The sequence below is a fragment of the Oxyura jamaicensis genome, chromosome 1 (assembly GCF_011077185.1).
Source record: "Oxyura jamaicensis isolate SHBP4307 breed ruddy duck chromosome 1, BPBGC_Ojam_1.0, whole genome shotgun sequence".
Taxonomy (NCBI): Eukaryota; Metazoa; Chordata; class Aves; order Anseriformes; family Anatidae; genus Oxyura; species Oxyura jamaicensis.
The window spans coordinates 103,974,765-103,996,006 of record NC_048893.1 but is presented as its reverse complement, the minus strand read 5'-3'; the positions used below and the strand labels follow the sequence as shown (position 1 = coordinate 103,996,006).

Sequence of the window (21,242 nt, the reverse complement as noted above, 5' to 3'; positions counted from 1 at the left end):
CATGGCACTCATATTTCTTTCCTTCTTAAAGTCATTTACTTTGTACAACCATTACTTTTAAGGCTGTTCCACTCTTTCATTGTTTTTATTAGATGAATGTAATCTTTGCATTTTCAGACCAAAATTGTTCAGTCAGCCCATACCCATTTGTTCCTGCACTTAGCACATACTTCAGCTTCAATAAAAAGCAATTCTCTACCCTTCCAGTTAAAACTCCAGAAATTTTAGAGGCTCAACCATAACCCCCTCTACTTTAAAGGAAATAAGCCCATTGTCTCTCATGCCCTCATGCCTTTTTTCTCATCTTGCAGGAACATATACCGTTGAAATCATGGAGCAGATTATCTTGAGTGTCATCACGTGGCACTTGCAGGGAAAGCAGGTGATCGGGCTCAGTCAGCATGGCTTTATGGAAGGCAGGTCCTGCTTGATGAACCTGATCTCCTTCTATGACAAAGTGACATGCTTGGTGGATGAGGGAAAGGTTGTGGATGTGTTCTACCTTGACTTAAGTGAGGCTTTTTACACCTTTTCCCACAGCATTCTCCTCAGGAAACTGGCTGCTCTTGGCTTGGACTGGCGTACGCTTCGTTGGGTTAAGAGCTGGCTGGATGGCCGGGCCCAGAGAGTTGTGGTGAATGGAGTCAAATCCAGTTGGAGGCCAGTCACTAGTGGAGTCCCCCAGGGCTCGGTACTGGGGCCAATCCTCTTTAACATCTTCATTGATGATCTGGACAAGGGGATCGAGTGCACCCTCAGCAAGTTTGCAGATGACACCAAGTTAGGTGCGTGTGTCGATCTGCTCGAGGGTAGGAAGGCTCTGCAGGAGGATCTGGATAGGCTGGACCTATGGGCCAAGGCCAACGGTATGAAGTTCAACAAGGCCAAGTGCCGGGTCCTGCACCTGGGGCCCAACAACCCCAAACAGAGCTACAGGCTGGGAGATGTGTGGTTGGAGAGCTGCCTGGCAGAGAAGAACCTGGGAGTATTGGTTGATAGTTGGCTGAATATGAGCCAGCAGTGTGCTCAGGTGGTCAAGAAGGCCAACAGCATCCTGGTTTGTATAAGAAACAGGGTGGCCAGCAGGGCTAGGGAAGTGATTGTCCCCCTGTACTCGGCTCTGGTGAGGCGGCACCTCGAGTACTGCGTTCAGTTTTGGGTCCCTCACTACAAGAAGGACATCGAGGTGCTCAAGCAAGTCCAGAGAATGGCAACGAGGCTTGTGAGGGGCCTGGAACACAAGTCCTGTGAGAAGTGGCTGAAGGAAATGGGGGTGTTTACCCTGGAGAAGAGGAGGCTCAGGGGCAACCTTATCGCACTCTACAGGTACCTTTAAGGAGGCTGTAGCAAGGTGGGGGTTGGTCTATTCTCCCTCGTGCATCTCGCCACAGGACGAGGGGGAATGGGCTAAAGTTGTGCCAGGGAAGGGTTAGGTTGGATATTAGAACTTCTTTGTTGAAAGGGTTGTTAGGCATTGGAATGGGCTGCCCAGGGAAGTGGTTCAGTCACCATCCCTGGAGGTCTTTAAAAGACACTTAGATGTAGAGATTAGTGATATGATTTAGTGGAGGACTAAATGTTTAGTATTAGATCAGAGGTTGGACTCTATGATCTTGGATGTCTCTTCCAACCTAGATGATTCTGTGAAATGGACCAGTAGACTTGTGCACAGCTTTAAAACCTGGTTTAATTGGAATCTCTGACATCAATGATATAACCACATAAATAAAATCAGTTATATATAGACATATACAGCTTTGCAAATCATATGTTTCAGAGCAGCAAGTCTGCTGTACTAGCCAGACATCTTTCTTCTACCTTTTAAGCAAAGGTAGAACGTTTGCCAGTGAATCCCCAGCTTCATGCGAGCTCTAGGATCTTAAGCAACCTAGCCTAGTAGAAGGCACAGGGCTGGAGCTAGATTGTCTATAAATTCTCTTCCAACACTAACCATTCTGTGCGCTTATGACTTCAAGACCAAGGGATGGAGATTAGATGGAGATTACCTACCCATTCATTTTGGCTTCCACTTCTATTACAGAAATGTTCCTACCATTATCCCCACTTTTCAATTCCTCCCTGCCTTTTTTTTCTTATAAAATCTTTGCAGTAACAAATCTCTGAAGTCCTGGATTCAAAAGTGCATTGGATAACCTAGAAATTGCTTCACTGTAACCAGCATGCTCAGGAATAGTTACAATAAATAGTGGTAGAAAATAATAGTGAAGGTGGCTGAGATTTCAGAAGGAACTGAGCTGTAGAACTAAGCTTTAATGGATTGACTTTACTAGAAGATAGTTTGGATGCCAGTCCAGAATTACTGTATTTCTTGAGGCATGCATCTCAAAATGTTTTGTATCCTAAGACTCACAGATTTTCCACCATGAGATGAAAGGGGGTGGGGAGAAGGAAGAAAAAATGTGTCACAGGAGAAGAGTGCCATGCCTGTCTTCCACAACACACACTGAATAAGTTGAGGACAAACAAATCCTGCTCATGACTCACAACTGCTGTTCTACAGATACTACTGTTCTGAAAAATTATGCATTATAAACATAAAAGTTCTGACTCATGTACAGGCAAAGTCACTGTCTGGAGACCCTTATTAAACTGTACTCCAGTGTAAGAAGGAGGAAGCAAGGAGAATGGGAAGGTGGGGTGTGGAGGGTGCTGGGGAGTGCAGAAGGAATAAGCCCTACAGGAATGGGTCTGCAGATCCATAATCTACAAATTTAGTGTAAACACAACTAGTGCATAGGGTGCCCCACCATCACTGAATTTAGTAAGATCCTATTTCACAAATTGATACAGAAAGTCTGTGTTCTCTAGCTATGCAGACAGCACCTATTTTCTCTTTGCTTTCTTAGAACAGAAAGCATACAAAACATTTATCTTATGTAAAAAGAACTGAAGCAAGTGATAATTCCCCCCACTCCCCTCTCTCAGTTCCTTGCATGTAAAAATTTACCTAACAGTATAGTTGGCTTTCAGTAGCTAAAGTTCCTCCTCTAACTCGAAGCACACATTTTGTAAATTACAGATGTGTATTTTCCAGTGGTTTTTCTGTTTTTATATAACACAATACAAATTTTCACCTCCTGTTGGTTTATTGACATTTCATTGCACCACATCCTCTCTCTTTGCTATGCCTAATAGCACATTCAAACCTTTCACTTACTGTAACTTCAAAATGACAGGGGTCAAATCAGCCAGTTAACAAAAATAACTCTGCATCTCTGCAGAGTTCTAGCATCTGTCATCACTGCAATAAAACAGCAGAATCTTATTTCTTATGAGATCAGTGACATCTGTTAGACAGCCTTTTTTATTTTAACTTACTACCAATATTTCCACGTTAAGTTCTGAGAGACAGAATATCGAAAAATACAAATTTTCAGATCAGATGATGGAAAAATAAGTTTTACATACACTAAAATTCCAGTCTACATTGCAAGACTTACAATTTCTGCTGGAATAGTTGATAAAAAAAAATAGGGAAAAAGGGCTACATGAGCCTTAACTAATTAAGCACACACTTGATATTTATTTTAAAATATTTACAACAAACAGTTCATTTTCCACTTGCAGAGTAAAATTTACTGAAAATAATACAGGCAAAGCATGAATATGATATTGTTGTGACTTGGTGCAGAGATATCTGCAAGCAAAACCAGACGTTAATAGTTAGAAAATGTCTGTTGAGGAAAAGTATCTTTAATTCACCCCTATAAATGGTAATTCTGCACCTTACTTTACGTGGATAACTTTCATATTCTCTGGTTCATTGAATAAGGTAAGGCATATCCTTTCTTGGGATATTCTTTTTCCAACCAATATTATTCTAACTGTTCCAGACAATTTTTAGTTGTTTTGCTTTTCACTTGAACAATAATTTTAAATATTAACTAACATTTAAAACTTTATTGAAGGTGACCTGTAACTAGTCATAATTTGGTAACTTCCACTAACATCCAGTGATTTGGCATGTTTTGATTTGAACAATCATTTAAGTATTTTTATCTACCTAAAAATCCCTCCTAGAACTGCTTTTTTTCCCCCCCTCTCTTCGGTAGTTTTAGTACCCTGAATATTTTGGATACAAAATGTACAGTACTTCCCTTTCATTTGAGCTGTTCCTGCCTTTTAACTAGCTGCTAACTAGCCAAGAAACAATGAACTGTATTTGTTACAGCTGACACATTTAGAAGTTAATTGCTGACATAGGTTTGGCAGCTATCCCAGTACAGGAAAAAAGAATGTATGGATTAAAACTACTTTGCATTCTGGTCAGAAACCCATACTAGCAACATGACAACGAACTTTGCACTCAAAAAGATCCCTCTTTTAGAAAGCTGCATAAAAGGCTACAGATTAAATAAAAGATCTAGTTTACCAAAATGACAGATTTTAGTGTGCAAAATCAACAATCAAGGTTCGAAAAAAACATACATACTACACAAGACAAATTACAACTTCTAATAAAATGATAGCTGTTCTTGTCAAGCAGCTTAAACATGAAAAAAAGACATTTTCACCTAAGTAACAAGACGGACACTTTTTACTAAGATACCCACATCGTTTGTGAAAAGCATTTAAAAGATGCACAGGCTTACAAGCATTCAGTTTAAGTCTCCCAAAAATACCACACATGTCCCTCGCTGGAGGAGATGCTAATTAGGGATCAGAGAATTTTTTGTTTAAAGTACTAAAGATCCAACTGAATAGAGAATTTAAAAATATTCTCAAAAAATATTAACGAAAGCATGCTCGGGATTCAAAATGAGATTTTATTTGCAAGATGAACCCAATGTACGTGTTACTCATGGTCCTGTCAGCCAATGTCCTTGCAACTCTAAACAAGTTGCATTACCTTTCAGTGCTGAGTTACTCTACTGGCATATGCCATCAGTATCCTAATTTAACGTGTTTGTGTTAGCGTAGGCTATACTCTTCTTCACTGTGAGTAGTCCCTGTGGGAAGAAAGAAACATGTTCTTCTTTTCAGCGTGTGGGACCCAGGAGAAGCACAATCCATCTTCGACTTCTAACAGACCTCCGCAGGGCCACGTGTCCATGTGGTCTCACGCTGTCATCACTGCTGCAGGTAGGGAAGCTTCCCAAAACGTTCCTTTCAGTATTTGAGAGAGCATACACTGAAGAAAACCCAAGCAGAGGGAAAGTTAAATAGAAGTTGTTACTGACTTCAGAGAGCGATCTATATAAATCCGTTTGGAAGGCACATCATGATTTCTGCAAGTCATCTGGGGAAGTATGAATATTCATGTGCACTCAGCAGGAGGTGGTGATTGATTTTATGAATTTATGAAATATGATTGGTTTTAAATATGTCATTTCAACAGCCCTTGGATGTAGGTTTAAAACTGCTGCTGAAATTTTCAATCTCAACCTTTCCACATTGTCAGTGGTTAAAACAAAGAAATTCTGCTATATCCAAATACATTCAGTTAAACACAAATTCCATGAGTTACCTGTTGAAGTTAACAAGCACCACAAATACAGCTGCACACTCTGTACCTCTGTTCTTTTTGCAATCCTCTTCTTGTTCCCCCATTATTCTTTTCCAGGTCTCCAAGATTTGACTTTAAATAAATTAGGCTGCTGTTTATATAGCTAACTCAATTTGCAGCAATTGATGACTTCTTACTTGTGCAAACAATACAGGGAACACACAAGTTTTAGCCCTGTAATTACTCTGTTCGCTCTTTTGTGCTAGGAGATCAGGTAGTGTGTATTCCAAACAGCATTTCAGAGCCCTCCCAATTTCTACTGTGTGGATTAAGCACTTAGACTGTAACAGCACTCAGTGCCCTGTAAAACACTCATTCAAAATGCCTGCATAAATAACATTATTGCCTGTTTTTATGTCAACAGATGATCAAATTGATTTAGTACTACTATATGACCCTCAAACATGTTGCAAAGACAGCTATGCAAATACTATCCCACTTTTAAATATGAGGGGAAAAAAAGACTCCAGAGGACAAACGTAGGCCCATCTTGATTCCAAAAACAGATACAGAACTCAGGACTACAGATCTAGACTGCCAATTTCAGTAAATGGAGTTTCTAAGAAAGAGGGGTAGGGTGGGAGAGCTTGGTCAGGTTCTGAGCCTATCAATACTGGCAGCATCTTTCTTGCCCAATTTCAAACACTTGCAGCGTTAGCAGTCCAACAGTCACAGCCAGCCATGAGGGCCAAAACCGCCAGTTTGGCCACAGAAAGATGACAATCCGGTTGCTCGCTTTCATCCGTCAAAGAGAGAAATAATTAGTGCTATTATTTCAAAACTGCCAAAAATAGGTACTTTCTGATGCAGAGTCAGAATAGAGACTAGAGTATATAGAAAAACATTTAAATACAGATCTTACATAATCTCTAGATTTTTTTTAAATGTAGTTCCCCACTATTATTCTTTAAAAATAAGCATTCCAGTTGCTATCTGCAGATTTCAGTAAGGATTTCTGGGGATACTCCTCAGAATCCTCAAGGAATGTCACAACATCACACACACCAAACACACTGGCCTCAGATAAAACTTAAGACAGAGCTGCTGGAATCAATGTGCACACCCCTAAAGAGCAACTGTGAAGTCAATTTACAGTCACTGCAGATTTCCATGCCACTGTTGGCTCTGTATCCTAACACTGAAGAAAAGCAGGGTGATTGTTAAAGCACTGGACTGAAATCAGGACAGCTGGTTCAATTCTGGATTTATAATGGACACCTTGATCACGTTTCTTTCAGTTCACGTCAATAAAATAGGTAATCTCAACACAATTAAGGGGAAAAAAGTAGCCACAGGAGTTTAACTTTCCTTATTTTGTAAAGAAATACTTCACATTCATGTCCTAGCTTTAATGCAAAAAGAAAAACAAATTTTACCAAAAACAAGACAGTAAATTGAAATATTCCCATTTCCCAGGCTATACCAGAACTCCAGCAAGATCCACCGTATTAAATGAGGACTATTGGCTAAGGTGCAACATTAACTCTTCTTTCTGGATTAGTCAATACAGAGTACATACTGCACCACATTAACTGGTGAAATTCCTGAGACACCAGTTTCAATCTAGTACTAGATTTTTACTTCACAGATATAACCTGCATGAGTACTCTCACAACAATGTGCCACAGGAAGTGCCCCTAATAAAAATCAGTAGAATAAAGTTAACTTGGCTTCCTAGAATTTATGGAATAACTTCACATATTAGAAAAGATTGTCCAGTTTTTAGGGCACCACCCTAAAGCCTGAAGAGACCTGAATCAAATTTTTTACCTGCATGCCTGCACTGCTGTGGCCCAAGCTAGTTGTGCCTGTAACACTGTTAGCAGAGTAAGTGTGATGCAGAAGGGCCTTAACTCAAGCATGAAAACAATAGTTTCATCTGTTGTAAGCATGTCATCTATTTACTTGAGTCAGACATTCTCCTCCAATTCTCCTGCTTCTGAGGAGTGTGGGCACTGTGTGCCATAAGGACTATGCTGCACCATTTAGATTTACTGGTTTAGGACTTCCTTAGCTTGAGCTTCTGCCTTAATCTTGCTGTGGGCACACTGACACAAACTTTGGCAGGCAGACGCAAGCCCTGAGCTGGCCAGATGTAACCTAACGGTGATTTGTGCATCTGTAATTACCACAACACTGTGCTAATGTTAATCAGCCATGACGACAATTTGTTCAAGCTATGTCACAAGAACAGCAGTTTTGGTTTATTTGGAGCTAGTTTGTGCTCAGTTGACTGGGAGCATGAGCAGGGTGAGTTTGCATCTGCCTAGGAAAGGCCAGGAAGATATGCCTGATAATTTCCTACTTTTTCTAGCAGTGGGACTTCAGGTGTCATGAGGCTTCCCACATTTCACGTTGAGGGTTCCTCAACGTTATTGGTATCTGGTGGCGTACATATTCCAAAGACAAGTGTACAAGAAGCAATTTTAGCATGCATGAATAATACTGTATATGTAGTTATACAAAACACATTGTGTAGAAAACCCTATAAAGACAAAAAAAATTAAAAAATGGTTTGAGCTCTCTGATCTGCAGAAACTATTCAGAATTAAAAACCAGAAAGTTTCCATTCTTATTTAGCCTTTAGCTACTCTCTCCAGAGAAACAAAGATACTATTTGTGTCAGTTACAATAACAGACTTCACTGTGTGGAAGTCTACCCATATGACATTGAATGGACAGACCACATACTTTTAGACAGATACTTTGAAATCTATACTCTTATAACAAGAACAAAAAAGTGTTTTACTTGTTGTTTGTGATTACCAGCAGGTCACATACTTCATTTTTCAGTTGAATGAGTACCTTCCCCTTATTTTATTTTTTTTTTGCCACATTGTTTCATAGACCACATGCCTTAACAAATGCAAAAAGGCTGGAACCAAAAGTTTTACCACAAAAATATTTATCTCCATTACATCATACCTCAAAAACACAGCTTAGATTATGCAGTTACACCATGCAATGCAACTGAAAGGAAGCGCTGCTAGAAGAGAGAAATCCTGCCAAATATAAGTAGGGCAGAGCTGGGTGAACTCAATGAATCTTTGAGAAAGTTAACTGTTTCCATGCCCCTTTTTGATTCTTGTAGGACAACAGGACTCCAAAGGTACTCTTATAATGGAAAGACTAAAAATTAAAAATATTCTTTCTGTAGCCATGAATTAAGCTTTACATAAAAATACTGCACAATTAAAACTTAGACTAACAAAAATGTTTGGTTTATACAAAAATGTTTATCATGAAAAATAGCTTTTGCTTCGCTCTGCATTCTTCCTTAAAAAAAATGCTTAGAAAGGCTACTACTCTCATTTTTGCTGTTTTAGTAATTCTTTGTCACAGATCTACAGCTATTTTTAGAACTGAATTTTAGAAAAAAAGGTATCTAAATTCTGACATTGCTTTTTAAAATGTGATAATTCAAGCAAAATAAACTCAGAACATTCATGTCTATCTGCATATGTGGCTACAGTTCAAATGAAAATATAACATAGCTATTCTATATTTTTATGAATCTAACAAACAGTTGTGAAAATGCCTGCATTGCCTCTAAGATTGTCTTCCAGTCTTAAAAATAAAAACTTTCAGAGCCATTATGTGAAACTTGGTAAGATACATGAAAATACACCTACACTATGAAAACAGAATTTGCTTTTTTATTAATAGTTTTGGACACCCACAACCCCCCATACCCCCCCCCCCCCCCAAGGGAAAACAAAACAATTAAAAAAATGAGAATCTTTCCTTTGAGAAAAACATGAACCTTCCACATAAATATTAAGTATTTGGTGTTACCTCCTTCCTGCTATCAGTTTCCCTCTTTCTCCCTGACTAGGAAATTGGTGTTTTAATAAAATGTCCACAAACTTATTCACAAGATTCATTACACCATTAATCCTAAGTAAAAATATAACATCACCACACAAATGGATTGCTTTATAGGTGCACAAATATGAATGAATGTAAATGCACAAATATGAATGAATGAATGTGGTAATGAACAGAACAAAAGGTTTTCTGCAGGGCTAACAGTCATTGACATGGTTATAAACGGAGAGTACCTAGAAACCTTTCTGGACTGAATTTGGTGATCTCAATAGTCTAGAAGACAGTCACAAACACATTTAAGGTTTTATTTAAGTAAATATTAATATTTACTAACCACAAGTACACAAAAAGATTTCCTTATAATAGCTTTTACAATAATATTTATATGAAAATGTATTATACTTTTATATTCTCAGTTTATTCAATGGCTACAGGTGGTTTTTCTGTTTCAAAACGGTCACAGAAGAACTGTTATCAGAAATCAGTTATCCAAAAGCACAAGGACTTTTCTCTTGTAAAGGAGTATTTCTTGGTTTTATTTATTTAAAAATTAGTTCAGAGTAGATAAAAATAAAAGGTTTACTACTCATAGGAAAGTATTTCTTTTCATCAACATTTTTATAGGAAGCAGTATCTTCCCCAGACAGATCTGCTCTTCCATACATAAAATCAAGTGTTTGATCACATACCTAGGGAGTTAAAAAAACAAACAAACATATATATATATATATGCTATCATAACACAGCGCCTAGAAGGCTACATTCATAAAATGAAACTGGTGATTCCTAAGGTCTCAGAATGCATACTGGAATCTTTTGACTTATGTTTGCATGTGACAGAAATAGTGAATATAATGTTAGAAATTAATTTTGATGTTCTCAGTAAGCAAGCAAATTGCAATTTAATGTTCTTTTGGCACTATCATGGACTCAGAAATAAAACCTACTACAACCATCACATTAAATGAGTATCTGTGATTTTACTTCTAAGAATGTTAGAACTTAGAATAAGTCTACAATGGCTTTAGGAGAACTGTACAGCAAAATATTATCTACGAGTGTCCTCAAAACCAGCAACATCAATTCCATTTATGCAGGCCTTATAATCCACAGCCATTCACAACAATGTAACATGAAGGTACTGGGGAGGATTATTTCGACTAAATGCTAAAAGCTGTTGAACCCAATGTCTGTAACTGCCATAAACTGGCACAAATTCATTTAACATCTGATCATTCAGACAGAATGCTTACAGACCTACAGCAATGATCTGAATACTGAACATCCAAGGAGCAGGTCTGACTGGTGTCACAAAGCCACAGACCAAAACAAACAAGTAAATCAAGTGTCTCAGAAACAAACAAAAACATATATATATATATTTTTTTATATTGAATGGTAAACTCCCCAACACAGCTATAACCGGGGCAGCAAGACCCTAGTGACACACAATGATTAACTGCACAAAGCTCAACATTCTCATACACTCCCAGAGGGAAACATGAAATCAACAACCTACAATAAGTCTTTAGCTTTATTATTAAGAAAACACAGTGCATGAGACAAAAAAGGGTATTTTTATTTATCTTGAATGGAACCTGTCATGTCAGAACATCACCTCAGTTCTGACTTGTGTTGCTGGATTACTGCTACGCTTTGTCAGTGCTACTTTATAAACACGACCACTACGTAGACATACATAAAGTTAGAGCTTGATTTTCTATTCTTCACCAAATCAGAAATCCCACATACTCGCATAGGAGTTATACAACTCCTGAAAGCTCCAATCAGGCCCTGAAAGCTGCAATCAGTGCAAGCCTGGTAACAGCACTCTGGGCGCACAAGCCTCCCATTGACTCCAGTGGGAGTTCCATGACTGCAGGGGTTGCATAGTTCTGTCAGCAGAACTCATCTCACATAACATAATTTTCTTAAAATAAGCTGTAAAGGCTAAAGATAAACGTAGCATTTGTATTACACTACAGACACTTTACTGGAAGAAGCCTGCATTTAGTTTTCATAAGTCTGAAGTTAGAATATTATTCTGCAAACACAGAAAGCACTGGAGCACATGAATTATTGCATTATTTATAAAATTCACAAATTATTACTGATGGCAATGCCCAGTTAGGTATAATTCATCCTGAATTTCAGATCCCAGATTAGATTTACAGAATTAGAATTCAGGAGCAAAAAGCAAAACACAAACCAATAAAAGCAAACCTATTGTGAAATATGGATGTCTGACAAAATCATTTAGGTGATTAGCATAAACCACAATCTTCCAGTGTTCCACATTTTCATCTCTGTGGTTCTCTATTTTTCTCATATACACAAATAACTAATTTAAGGACACATTTTTAAAGAACAATTTTCTTTCACTGTCAAAGAGATGTACGTGATGAAAATGGAGAAAATGTTTTTGACAACCAAGCATCTGAATTTTTGAAGTTTTACCAGGAACAGCTTATTTATTATTATTCATTTACTTTTAAAACTTACAGACAACATCTATTGACACCAGCAGAATTAGCAAGAGGTACCAAGGACAAAACTCCGGTAATTCTTACTGCATTCAGAAATATCTGCTATGAAAACCAACTAACAGATGAGAAATGCTGGAATAATATTTTCCAGAAAGTAACATTCAGCAACTGGAGAATTATTTTCTCCTACGTCTTAAGAACATCTATGTGAAGAATGCCTTTGAAGAAAATCATTTGAAGGGATCTCCTGGGACATTCTGGAGACCTACTGAATGTAATACTTCCATGAATAAATAATCATCTAAAGAATAATCATACTTCCTTCTCACTCTTGGAATGCTCCAGAGTCACTGTTTTTAACCAGAAATTGTATTTTGTAATGAAGATTTTTGTAACCTGTTTACATCCATTTACTCACATATCATGATTGTCTTTAAACTACCTCAGCACTGTGTATTCACCCTGGGAGTCACCTTCTTAGTAATCAAATCTCTCTCAGCATTCATTTTACCATGTTAACTACCCAAAAGATTAAGCCCCCACCCCATGTGTGAGGCAGATCTTGCAACATCGATTACAGGAAAGAGAAAACAAAAAATATAAAATACCAAAATCACCACTTACAAACAAAGAGGTAGCTTACCATCAGCCTGATGGAGATCAGCTTAAAATTCAAGTACTTATTTAATAGACATTATCACCAAGTAAGACAACCATTACTAAAGGCTAGGAAAATACATAAAATATTAAAAAAAAAAAAAAGTAGGAATGAAACAGAAAACAAAACAAAGTGTATTCAAACCTTTGGGAAGTCCACGAATACAACATGTAGCTCTGATCCCCTCACAGAAGAGGTGTGGAGCTTCTCTGTGGTACGCATGACATCACAGAAAAGATAGGCAAAGATTTATTTGTATTCCTTACATTACCGTATTCCTTATATTACTTGAAACACTGCAACTAAGGAGCCAAACATGACTTTTCAGGCTGCTTTCTGCATTTTCCTCAGTCATTGACACAGAGCACCAAATAGATCAAAGTATCACCAGGTTTAAGAACAAAGTCACGTAGCAGAGATCTGTCAAGATTATTAAGGAAGATCACACAGATGTTACCCGACATATCCCTGAATGCTGTAGGGTGTGCTGACAAAAGTGCCACAACATTCTTGTTCTGCAGTTACTGTTTCTTCATGCATTCTCTTACTGTCTTTAGTCCCTGTAAGACCAGGAGGTCACTGGAGTACATGAACCTTCATTCTGAGCCAGCAGCCACATTAGTTTATGAGTTTAGTAGCTTTTAAAAAAATGCTGTATTGCATTAGTCCTGTTAACTGGTCTTCACTATGTTTAACACAGACCCCTTCTTTTCTACCCTCTCCCTGAGTCCCTAGGTATTTAGCTTATTTTGCTTTGACCAATTAACATAATGACACAGTATTGACATAACACTGCAGTTCTGATTACATCTTTCCTGTTGGAATAAAGAAGAAAATTCATTGTACATGATCAGTACAGAAAACTGTTCATAATAGGATACAGAATTACCTCTCCCTACCTGTTCACATCCACCTGCAACACATACTGCAAGGATCTCCATACACTGCATTAAGCCTCTTTTTAAATCTCTATTATTTTAATTATACACCTGACTTCAAACAAGACAAGTTCAGCTATGGTACAATGGTCTGTGAAGTTAATGGGTTTGCAATTGCTTGCAGCTCTACTGGATATTGTGCACCACTTGGTAGTAGCAAGAAAATTGATAGCAATGTTTTTGTTTTCAAACTGAATTAAGATTATGTTCTGAATGGCACTGCTTGGGCAAAGTGATGAGGATAGCAACTCCTTGTATGAGTTGCACAAATTCAAGGTATGAATTTCAGCTTATAACCAATCAAACAACTTGTATTGTTACTTAAGCTACAATGGCAACATAAATATTCAGCTTAATATTAGCTAACTGGAGAAGTCATTTTGAGAAGAGAATTTCTGTTCATAACCTAATATATATTATTTGTATGCTATAGGTATATTACATTTTACTTTGAATATTTCTGATGTGTAGTTACTCAACCACCTTTGTCTGCTGTGTAGCAATCTATTCAAATAATTAGAACACTCAATAAAATGTACCCTTCAAAAGGCACAAAACAGATTTAGATAGGAAGAAAAATATAGACTGAGCAAATAGAAAAGCCACTTCTCCCCTCTCCCCCACGTTCTTTCTGGAAAAGTCACTACATCTTCAGTGAAAGTGATGATGTTTTATGCTTTTTATGGAAAGCTTGTTCCTGAAGGAACACACACAGGACTTGGATGAGATGAAATTTATTACAGTCACGATAGGGAGGAACAAAGAAGCTGACTAAATCCCCATAATATTTAATGGAGCTTTGCAAGTTTATCTGGACATTTTCCATCCATGAATTGGCCATTTCAGATCACATCATACTTACATTGTGGTAAACAGCCGTGGTTAACAGCTGTCCAGGCTTACTGAAATTATTTGTTCAAACATGTTTTTAAAAGACTCAATCATCCTGCTTGCAATGCTCCTACATTAAAAAAACTGATGAAAAAAAACACCTGCTTCTTTCTCTTCCAAAAGGAACATAGAACATATAAAACATTTTACAAGTTTACCTTTTAAATGATAGTAGAGCTATTATATAGGTAGAATCCATGTAATGAATTTTTAGTTGATACACTTTGTTGTCTAACTCCTTCCCCAATTAACTTACATGAGACAGTAAAATAATTGCTTTTAAAGAACTGGCCCACTTTGGTTCTCATGCAAACAGAAACTTCAGGCAGTGAAAATTATCCTCTAACTAGGATCAGTAGAGTTTGGCCATAATGTCCATAGTCATCTTCATATTTAATAACTGCCTTATACATATCTCATTCCATAGTAGATCTTACTTGTTGAATGATCTGAGTTGTAGCCATTACTACTGTGGCATGCCACTAACGATCCAAGTTTTTATGCATGGAGCTAAGTTCTGTTAGGAAAATGGAAATTTCCTAAATAATAACGGCACCATAAAAGGAAGTGTCATCCCACAGCACGCTTTTTCGTAAGTGAAAGCTGGTCACCTCCTACCACTTCAAGAGATGCTTTCACACACTGCGCAGACTAATCAAAAACCCACTGCAGCCAACTGACTCCTGCTCAGCACAGCAGCCTCTGCATTAGTGCAACCAGCAGCGCTTCCATGGAGTTACTCAAGTGCAGGTCATTTAAACCAGCCATGGGGTTCTTGTTAGACAAGGTTTTCTAAAAAGTAGGCTTGTGCATGCATACATGCATTCTTTGTTGTTTCCTTTCTACATCATCTTTAAGTAGATTTTAAAACGTGTTCTGTTCAACAAGAAGATTTTAGTATCATAAGCTGTCACCACAAATAGCTGTAGTCAGGAATGTGACTCTGTTCGTTTTTTTTTTTTTTTCTCCAGTCCTCTAACTTATTCATTCAAGAAATTAGAAGTTTGATTCTGATCTCAGCTACAGTACAGCAAATATTTTCTCCGATTGATGAAGCCAGTCAAATGATATCAAGTACTATAAAAATGTAACCCTATAATAAATAAAAAAAGCTTGTTGCCTTTGTTTTTGAAGACCTCATTCAAGCTGTTATAGCATGGCATGGAAAGCCTGAAGAACCTTGCTATCTAAATACATACATCCACAGTATTAAGTGAAACTGAGCTAAAACACAGTGAAAAGACTTTGTGAAAGACTGAAGAATTATGTTGCTGAAGCTGGACATCTTCAGATTGAGGTAAAAGCAAGAAGTACTTTGAATGCTTTACTTATCAAGGAAAATTATTCTGAACTTTAAAAGAGATAAATAACAAGAACTGAGTGATTTCAGTCAATTATCTACCCTAGAAAGCACTAAATGTGCTAAGGAGGGAAAAAATGGCAGGAACAGGACATAATTATTAGGTCAGAATAAGGTCACAATCAATTGATAGTGTTAAAACAAAGAGTGATAATACAATGTGCTACATACCAATATGCCTAGATCTAGCATATTGCACCTAAATGGGCCTTCAAATTTGGAGCTATCAGGTAGGTTATCCATAAGCTCTCTCCCAATTCTCTTCTATTTCTGAATTTCAAGAACCGTCAAAAATCAATTTCAAATGGTCTGTGACATGTAAAACCTTGTGATATGCTTCAAGCATACTGCCCTTTATGAAACTAAGGTGTGCTCTTAAAGGGAGAAAGAACAAAACATCTGGCATGTTACTTCATATAAACTATTTAAAATATAAATAAAAATATAAATCCTTATTTTCTATTTAGAGAAGTTAGTCCTAGTCTTTCAGTAATGGATTTTCAACTCATAGCCACAAATGACTACATAGTTATAACATGTGTTTCCCAAAATGTCACATTAACTATATTATGCTGGAATCAGACAGCACATGCTGAATGTAACTGGGGGATTACTGGAATAAATTGGAAGAAAATCAGTAGGCAAACATGAATCATCTGGGAAAAGTACCTCAAATAAAAAGGTCAATGAAAGGGCAAATAAATACAGTATTTGTTCTCAATTTTATTTTTAAGTCTGTGAAAGGCAAGTAATACATAAATTGGTCATAACACCACAGTAACATTCCCACAGATGAGAATTACCTAAATAAATACATGAACCACTTTGCAGGAGAAAGACCGTCAAAATGATACTGTTCAACCTCTTACAAAAAACTTCAGAGCTTTAGCTCTACAGTTTTATATTTCATACATTTCATGATTTAAAGCCATTGCAAACAAAAAAGCCCTCTAAATAAAGCATTTAATATAGAATTACATGGAACAAAACTCCACGTATTTTTTAACGATCCATTCTGCTGAACATCCAAGTTTATTTTCAGGCAGATATTTTGATTTTTTGTCGTCACTTGAAAAGGAGTTACACAGGCTAGAACAGCAAACCAAACACTTCTTTAATGCTTTTTTTTTTTTAAAGAGTGAAAAGGAGTGAAGGCAGACTGATTTATTTTCATCTTATTGCAGTTCTATAGATCAACTGGTAGCAGAAAATAGCTACCTGAAGTCATAAATATTTCAGATTTCAGTTCACAATTAGAGTAAAATATTAGTTGCACTTACTCCATTGGACAAACTGTGATTGACTTCAAAAATTCCAAATTTCATGTATTCTCTACACAAAAAGCAAAAAGAAGCACGAGTCTAGGAAATAACTACACTGCAGCAAATAAGATGCACCAGCTAGCAACTGTTTTAGGGAACATCCCTTATTAACAAACAGTCCCTTATAAGCACTTGTACAGAGAAACTCTGCATCAAAACCAAAAATGAACTTGCTATCAAAGCAGCAAAGAGAAGAAACTTCAAGCACAATGACTGAATAAGTACTCACTCATACAAATCTTCTGCATGAATACAAAGTGGATTAAATCCTGCAAGCGAAACATTTTCTACTGCAGCTTAACAGAAATTTGCTAACCCAAAGAACTGTATAGTATGCAGAGTGATAGAAGAAATAGGATTTAGTGATCTGGGAAGGTGTCCATTTCACTCCCTCTAAGTCAGTGTCCCCAGACGCTGTTAAAAACCAATGAAGTCTACTCTTCTGAGTGTTGTATCACTATACATGCTTAAAGGCAGTTACAGAGAGGAGCTTTTTCTTTATCACTTATCTGTTTGTTAAGCCAAACCTAATTAATTTCGGGTCTTTCAGTTTGGGTAGTTTTGAAAGGTTAAGGAAACATCCTTTTGTTTTAGCACAACAACATGGCCAGTTAAAGCCCTCCCTTGTGATGAAACAAGGAGAGGAAATATTTGGCCTCGGTAGATAATTATGACATTTGTAAGCTCTTAAGTGAGCTGGGGGGGAGGGGGGTTGCTCTCAGCTACTTGCTTTCAAACCGCTCTGATTTTCTGAATGGCACAAAGCATCAGTTATCAGTTTCCTTGCCCCAGTCTTAGACAACAGCATTTTGCAATGAAAAAGCTTCAGTCATTCTTCATGAAATCTGCTGCAGCTATATGCTTAGAAATGCAAGTCTTCATCCTAAGACTTTCAGTATTTCTGAAGCAAATGATCCAAATCCCGTTACTGGGGTTTTCTCAACTGTCCACACTATCTCTACTTTAACATTGAATAAAATCATGATTATCACATATCAACAGGGTAAGCCTCCAGAGTTTCTGGAATAGCCTCCCAGATTACTTGCATCTTTTCAAGAGATCTCAAAATTACTAAGAGGTGGTGTCAAAAAAAAAAAAAAAAGGCAAAATAAGCCCCTCACCAAGTCAATGCTTATTTTCAAATTAAAAACCTGTAGAATCTTCCTCTCCCCTAGCAACCTAAATGGCAATATTTTCCATATGCAGATGTTTCTCCCACTCTCATTTGCTTTCTCCTGTTGTGGATTGAGGCTATTTTCCACAACCTGTGGTCCTGTTATTTCCACAACCACTCCAAAAATCTTACTCTTCTCACCTTAAAACAATTCACTTTTTTTTATAAAAAGACTTTTTTCAATTGAGTTAACGCTAATAACTTACTGTCAATATTAGATTTACTGAGCTTTCATCCTCCTCTTTCCATCTCCCTCCCCTATCTACCCTGCTATCGTTTTTAAAACTCAGCCTAATGGCATGTAGGATCTCCTTCCATTATTCACCCCCTGACGTTTGCGATAGTAAGATAGCGAAACTATGTAATCTTTCTACGCTGCAGTAACCACATTCCACAAAGTAGCCTTCTGCCGCTCCTCCGTGAGGGGAACGACGGACCGTGTCTCCACAGCCATTACACCCAGGTGGATCAATGCCAAGACCGAAGGATGCTTTTCCCTTCTCCTCCTCCTTCGCCACCCCAGCGATGCTGGAAAGCCTCCACACCGCTTCTGAATCGTTAATCGGGAGACCTCCAGAGCTCGTCCCGAGGTGGCGAAAGCAGAGAAGTCTCTCTCCGCGAACTGCGAGCATCTGGTGGTTCCTCGCTACTTCTCGCCCAGACAAAATGTCTGCGCGGCAGGAGGTTTGGAGACGAGCTCCTGGAAGGCGGGGGCGCTGGGAGCCGCAGTCCCCACACCTTACGGCTGGGCGCCCCCCGCCCCTCACCCGGCGCGGCGGAGCCCGCAGCCGCCCCCCGCAAGGCGCCGGCAGGTATCGGGTCGGGACGCCGGCCCCCGCCCCACCGCCTTCTGCCCAGCCCGGCTCGGTACAGCCCGGCCCGGCGCCCCCGGCCCGCCGCAGGGCGAGGCCCCGTCCCCAGCGCGGGGCAGAGGCCGGCGCGGCCGTGGAGCTCTGCCGCCACCTGCTGCAAGGCCGGCCCAAGGGATAGATGCTCCCCGCTCGCGCGCGGCGCGTTTTCCATCGGCACCACCGCTATTTCCCCCGAAACCTCTTTAAAAACAGTAGGCGAGCGAGGCGGTGCCCTCGGGCGGCGGGCACGGCCCCCACGACCGAAACTCGCCGCGGCCACCCCCGTCCCCCACAAGCCCCGGTGCCAGGCGCCCCCGCCCCGCGCACCTGCCCCCCGCGGGGCCCAGGGTGCGCGCCCCCGGCCGCTCCCGCAACGCCTCGCCACCGCCCCCGGGGCGAGCCGAGCCGAGCCCAGCCGGTGCGGTGCGGCCGGGGTCCACCTGCCCGCAGCCGTCAGGGGAAGCCCTGACAGGGAGAGCCCGCGGCAGGTGCCTCGCGGCGACACTTCTCGGCGGTCCCCTGCGCGGCGCCCACGCTGCCTTCCCCTCCGACAGACAGCGCGATCCCCGACGGAGTCTCTTTTTTTTTTTTTTTTATGCCCTCCCACATTTATCGCCACAAAAAAGGCAAGACCCCGTGCGAAGCAGCTAAGTGCACCAAGCACCTTCCAGCTCTTTTTCCTCCCTTTCCTCACGAACGCCTCCTCTCCCCGAGGGCTGTTATAAAAGGGGACGGGGGCGAATTAGGCAAGTTTGAGGTCCCTTCTAATCCGGTTCCAGCGGGACGCAACGCTTTGATTTTTCTCCGCTTCTTTCTCAGTTACACGCTAACCTGAGTGACGGAACGAGGACACGGCATAGGTACGAATAATTCAGAAAGGAAATAATAATAATAAAAATATACATATTAAAAAAAAAAAAAAAGGCAGCAGCAGCCCCGCTCCTACCTTGCCCGCTACCGAGGAGCAATCCGAGCAGGTAGAGAGGCAGGAGGCTCATGTTCAGGAGCTCACGCCGGCGGACAGTTCCAAGTTAGAGGTGCTCAGCCGAGGCCAGCCCCGCCGCCGCCGCTGCTCCCTCCCTCCCGCCCAGCCCTCCCGGCCGGCCGTGCCGCGTAGCCCCGCACCGCACCGCGCCGCTCGCCAAGTGGCTGGGGGCGCCGCGCCGCGCCGCACTATATCGGGGAGCCGGCGGCCGCCGCGCAGGGGGCGGGCACACGGCGGCCCGCGCGGATCCCTCCGCCGCACAAGCACAGGAGAAACGCTGACGGGCCTCAGCGTGATTCTTCCGCCGCGAGCTCGGAGCCTTCCTCTGTCCCCTCCTTCCCTCCCGCCTGGGTGGGGATGAGGCGAGTACCCCGCAGCGTGCCCGCGGAGGCTGCGCCCCCGCCCGAGGGGAAGCAGCCTGAAGGGAGAGGCGGCGGATCGGCTGCGGAGCCCAGTGGGAAGCCCCGAGTCCCCCGGGAGGGGAGAGCCGAGCGCGAGTGTGGCGCACCGAGGGGCTGGCGCGGCTCCGGTACCCCCGCCACCTCCCTGCTGTGTCCCCCCAACGGCTGCCCCTCAACGGCCGCCCACCAACGGCTGCCGCCCACCCTCCGTTAGGGGGCGGCGGGCGCGAGGCGGCCGTGTGAGGGAGCGGCCGGGCGGGGGGCGCGGGGGCACGACATGGCCGCGGCTCCTGCCGCTGCCTCTGCCCCAGGCCGGGTGCCTCTGACGGCTCGCGGCCTCGCACCTTTACGTCTAGGTGTCCAGGAAATCACCTGCGTTGACTTCTGTTAGAAGCACGGAGGGAAAAAATAAAATAAAATACATCTGCTATTTACGACTGTGTGTGAAATAAAAACAATAAAAAATAAATTGCGTGCCTTCTCGGTGCTGCAGTGCTGTCTCATCCATAATCTTACTTTGTAAAAACAAACAGAAAACCCTGCTCATAAGTAGAGAGGTGAATTGTCATCCAGCTTGACTTTGATGAGTTTTTTTTTTTTTTTTTTTTTTTTTTTTTCCTTGCATTAAGTTATGGTCTCCAGAACAGCTTCTACAAATTTTCCACCTTTCCATCTGTATGATAACATGCAGGGAGATAGAAATGGATTTATATTAATGTAGAACAGTGAAAGTAGTTTATAAAAAAATCAATCCACATTAACAAACTCCTAATATTCCTTCCTTCCTTCCTTCCTTCCTTCCTTCCTTCCTTCCTTCCTTC

At 40.6% G+C, this 21,242-nt stretch overlaps 1 protein-coding gene across 1 annotated transcript in view; it reads right to left on the bottom strand.

Annotated features, from left to right (window-relative positions):
* The window catches only part of NCAM2 (neural cell adhesion molecule 2), a 285,808-nt gene extending 265,662 nt beyond the window's left edge, over positions 1–20,146 (bottom strand). Inside the window, exon 1 of the mRNA XM_035315435.1 lies at positions 19,982–20,146. Coding sequence (XP_035171326.1) covers positions 19,982–20,033 — 52 coding nt within the window. The 5' untranslated portion in view covers positions 20,034–20,146. The remainder of the gene's footprint in view (positions 1–19,981) is intronic.
* Positions 20,147–21,242: the final 1,096 nt, after the last annotated feature.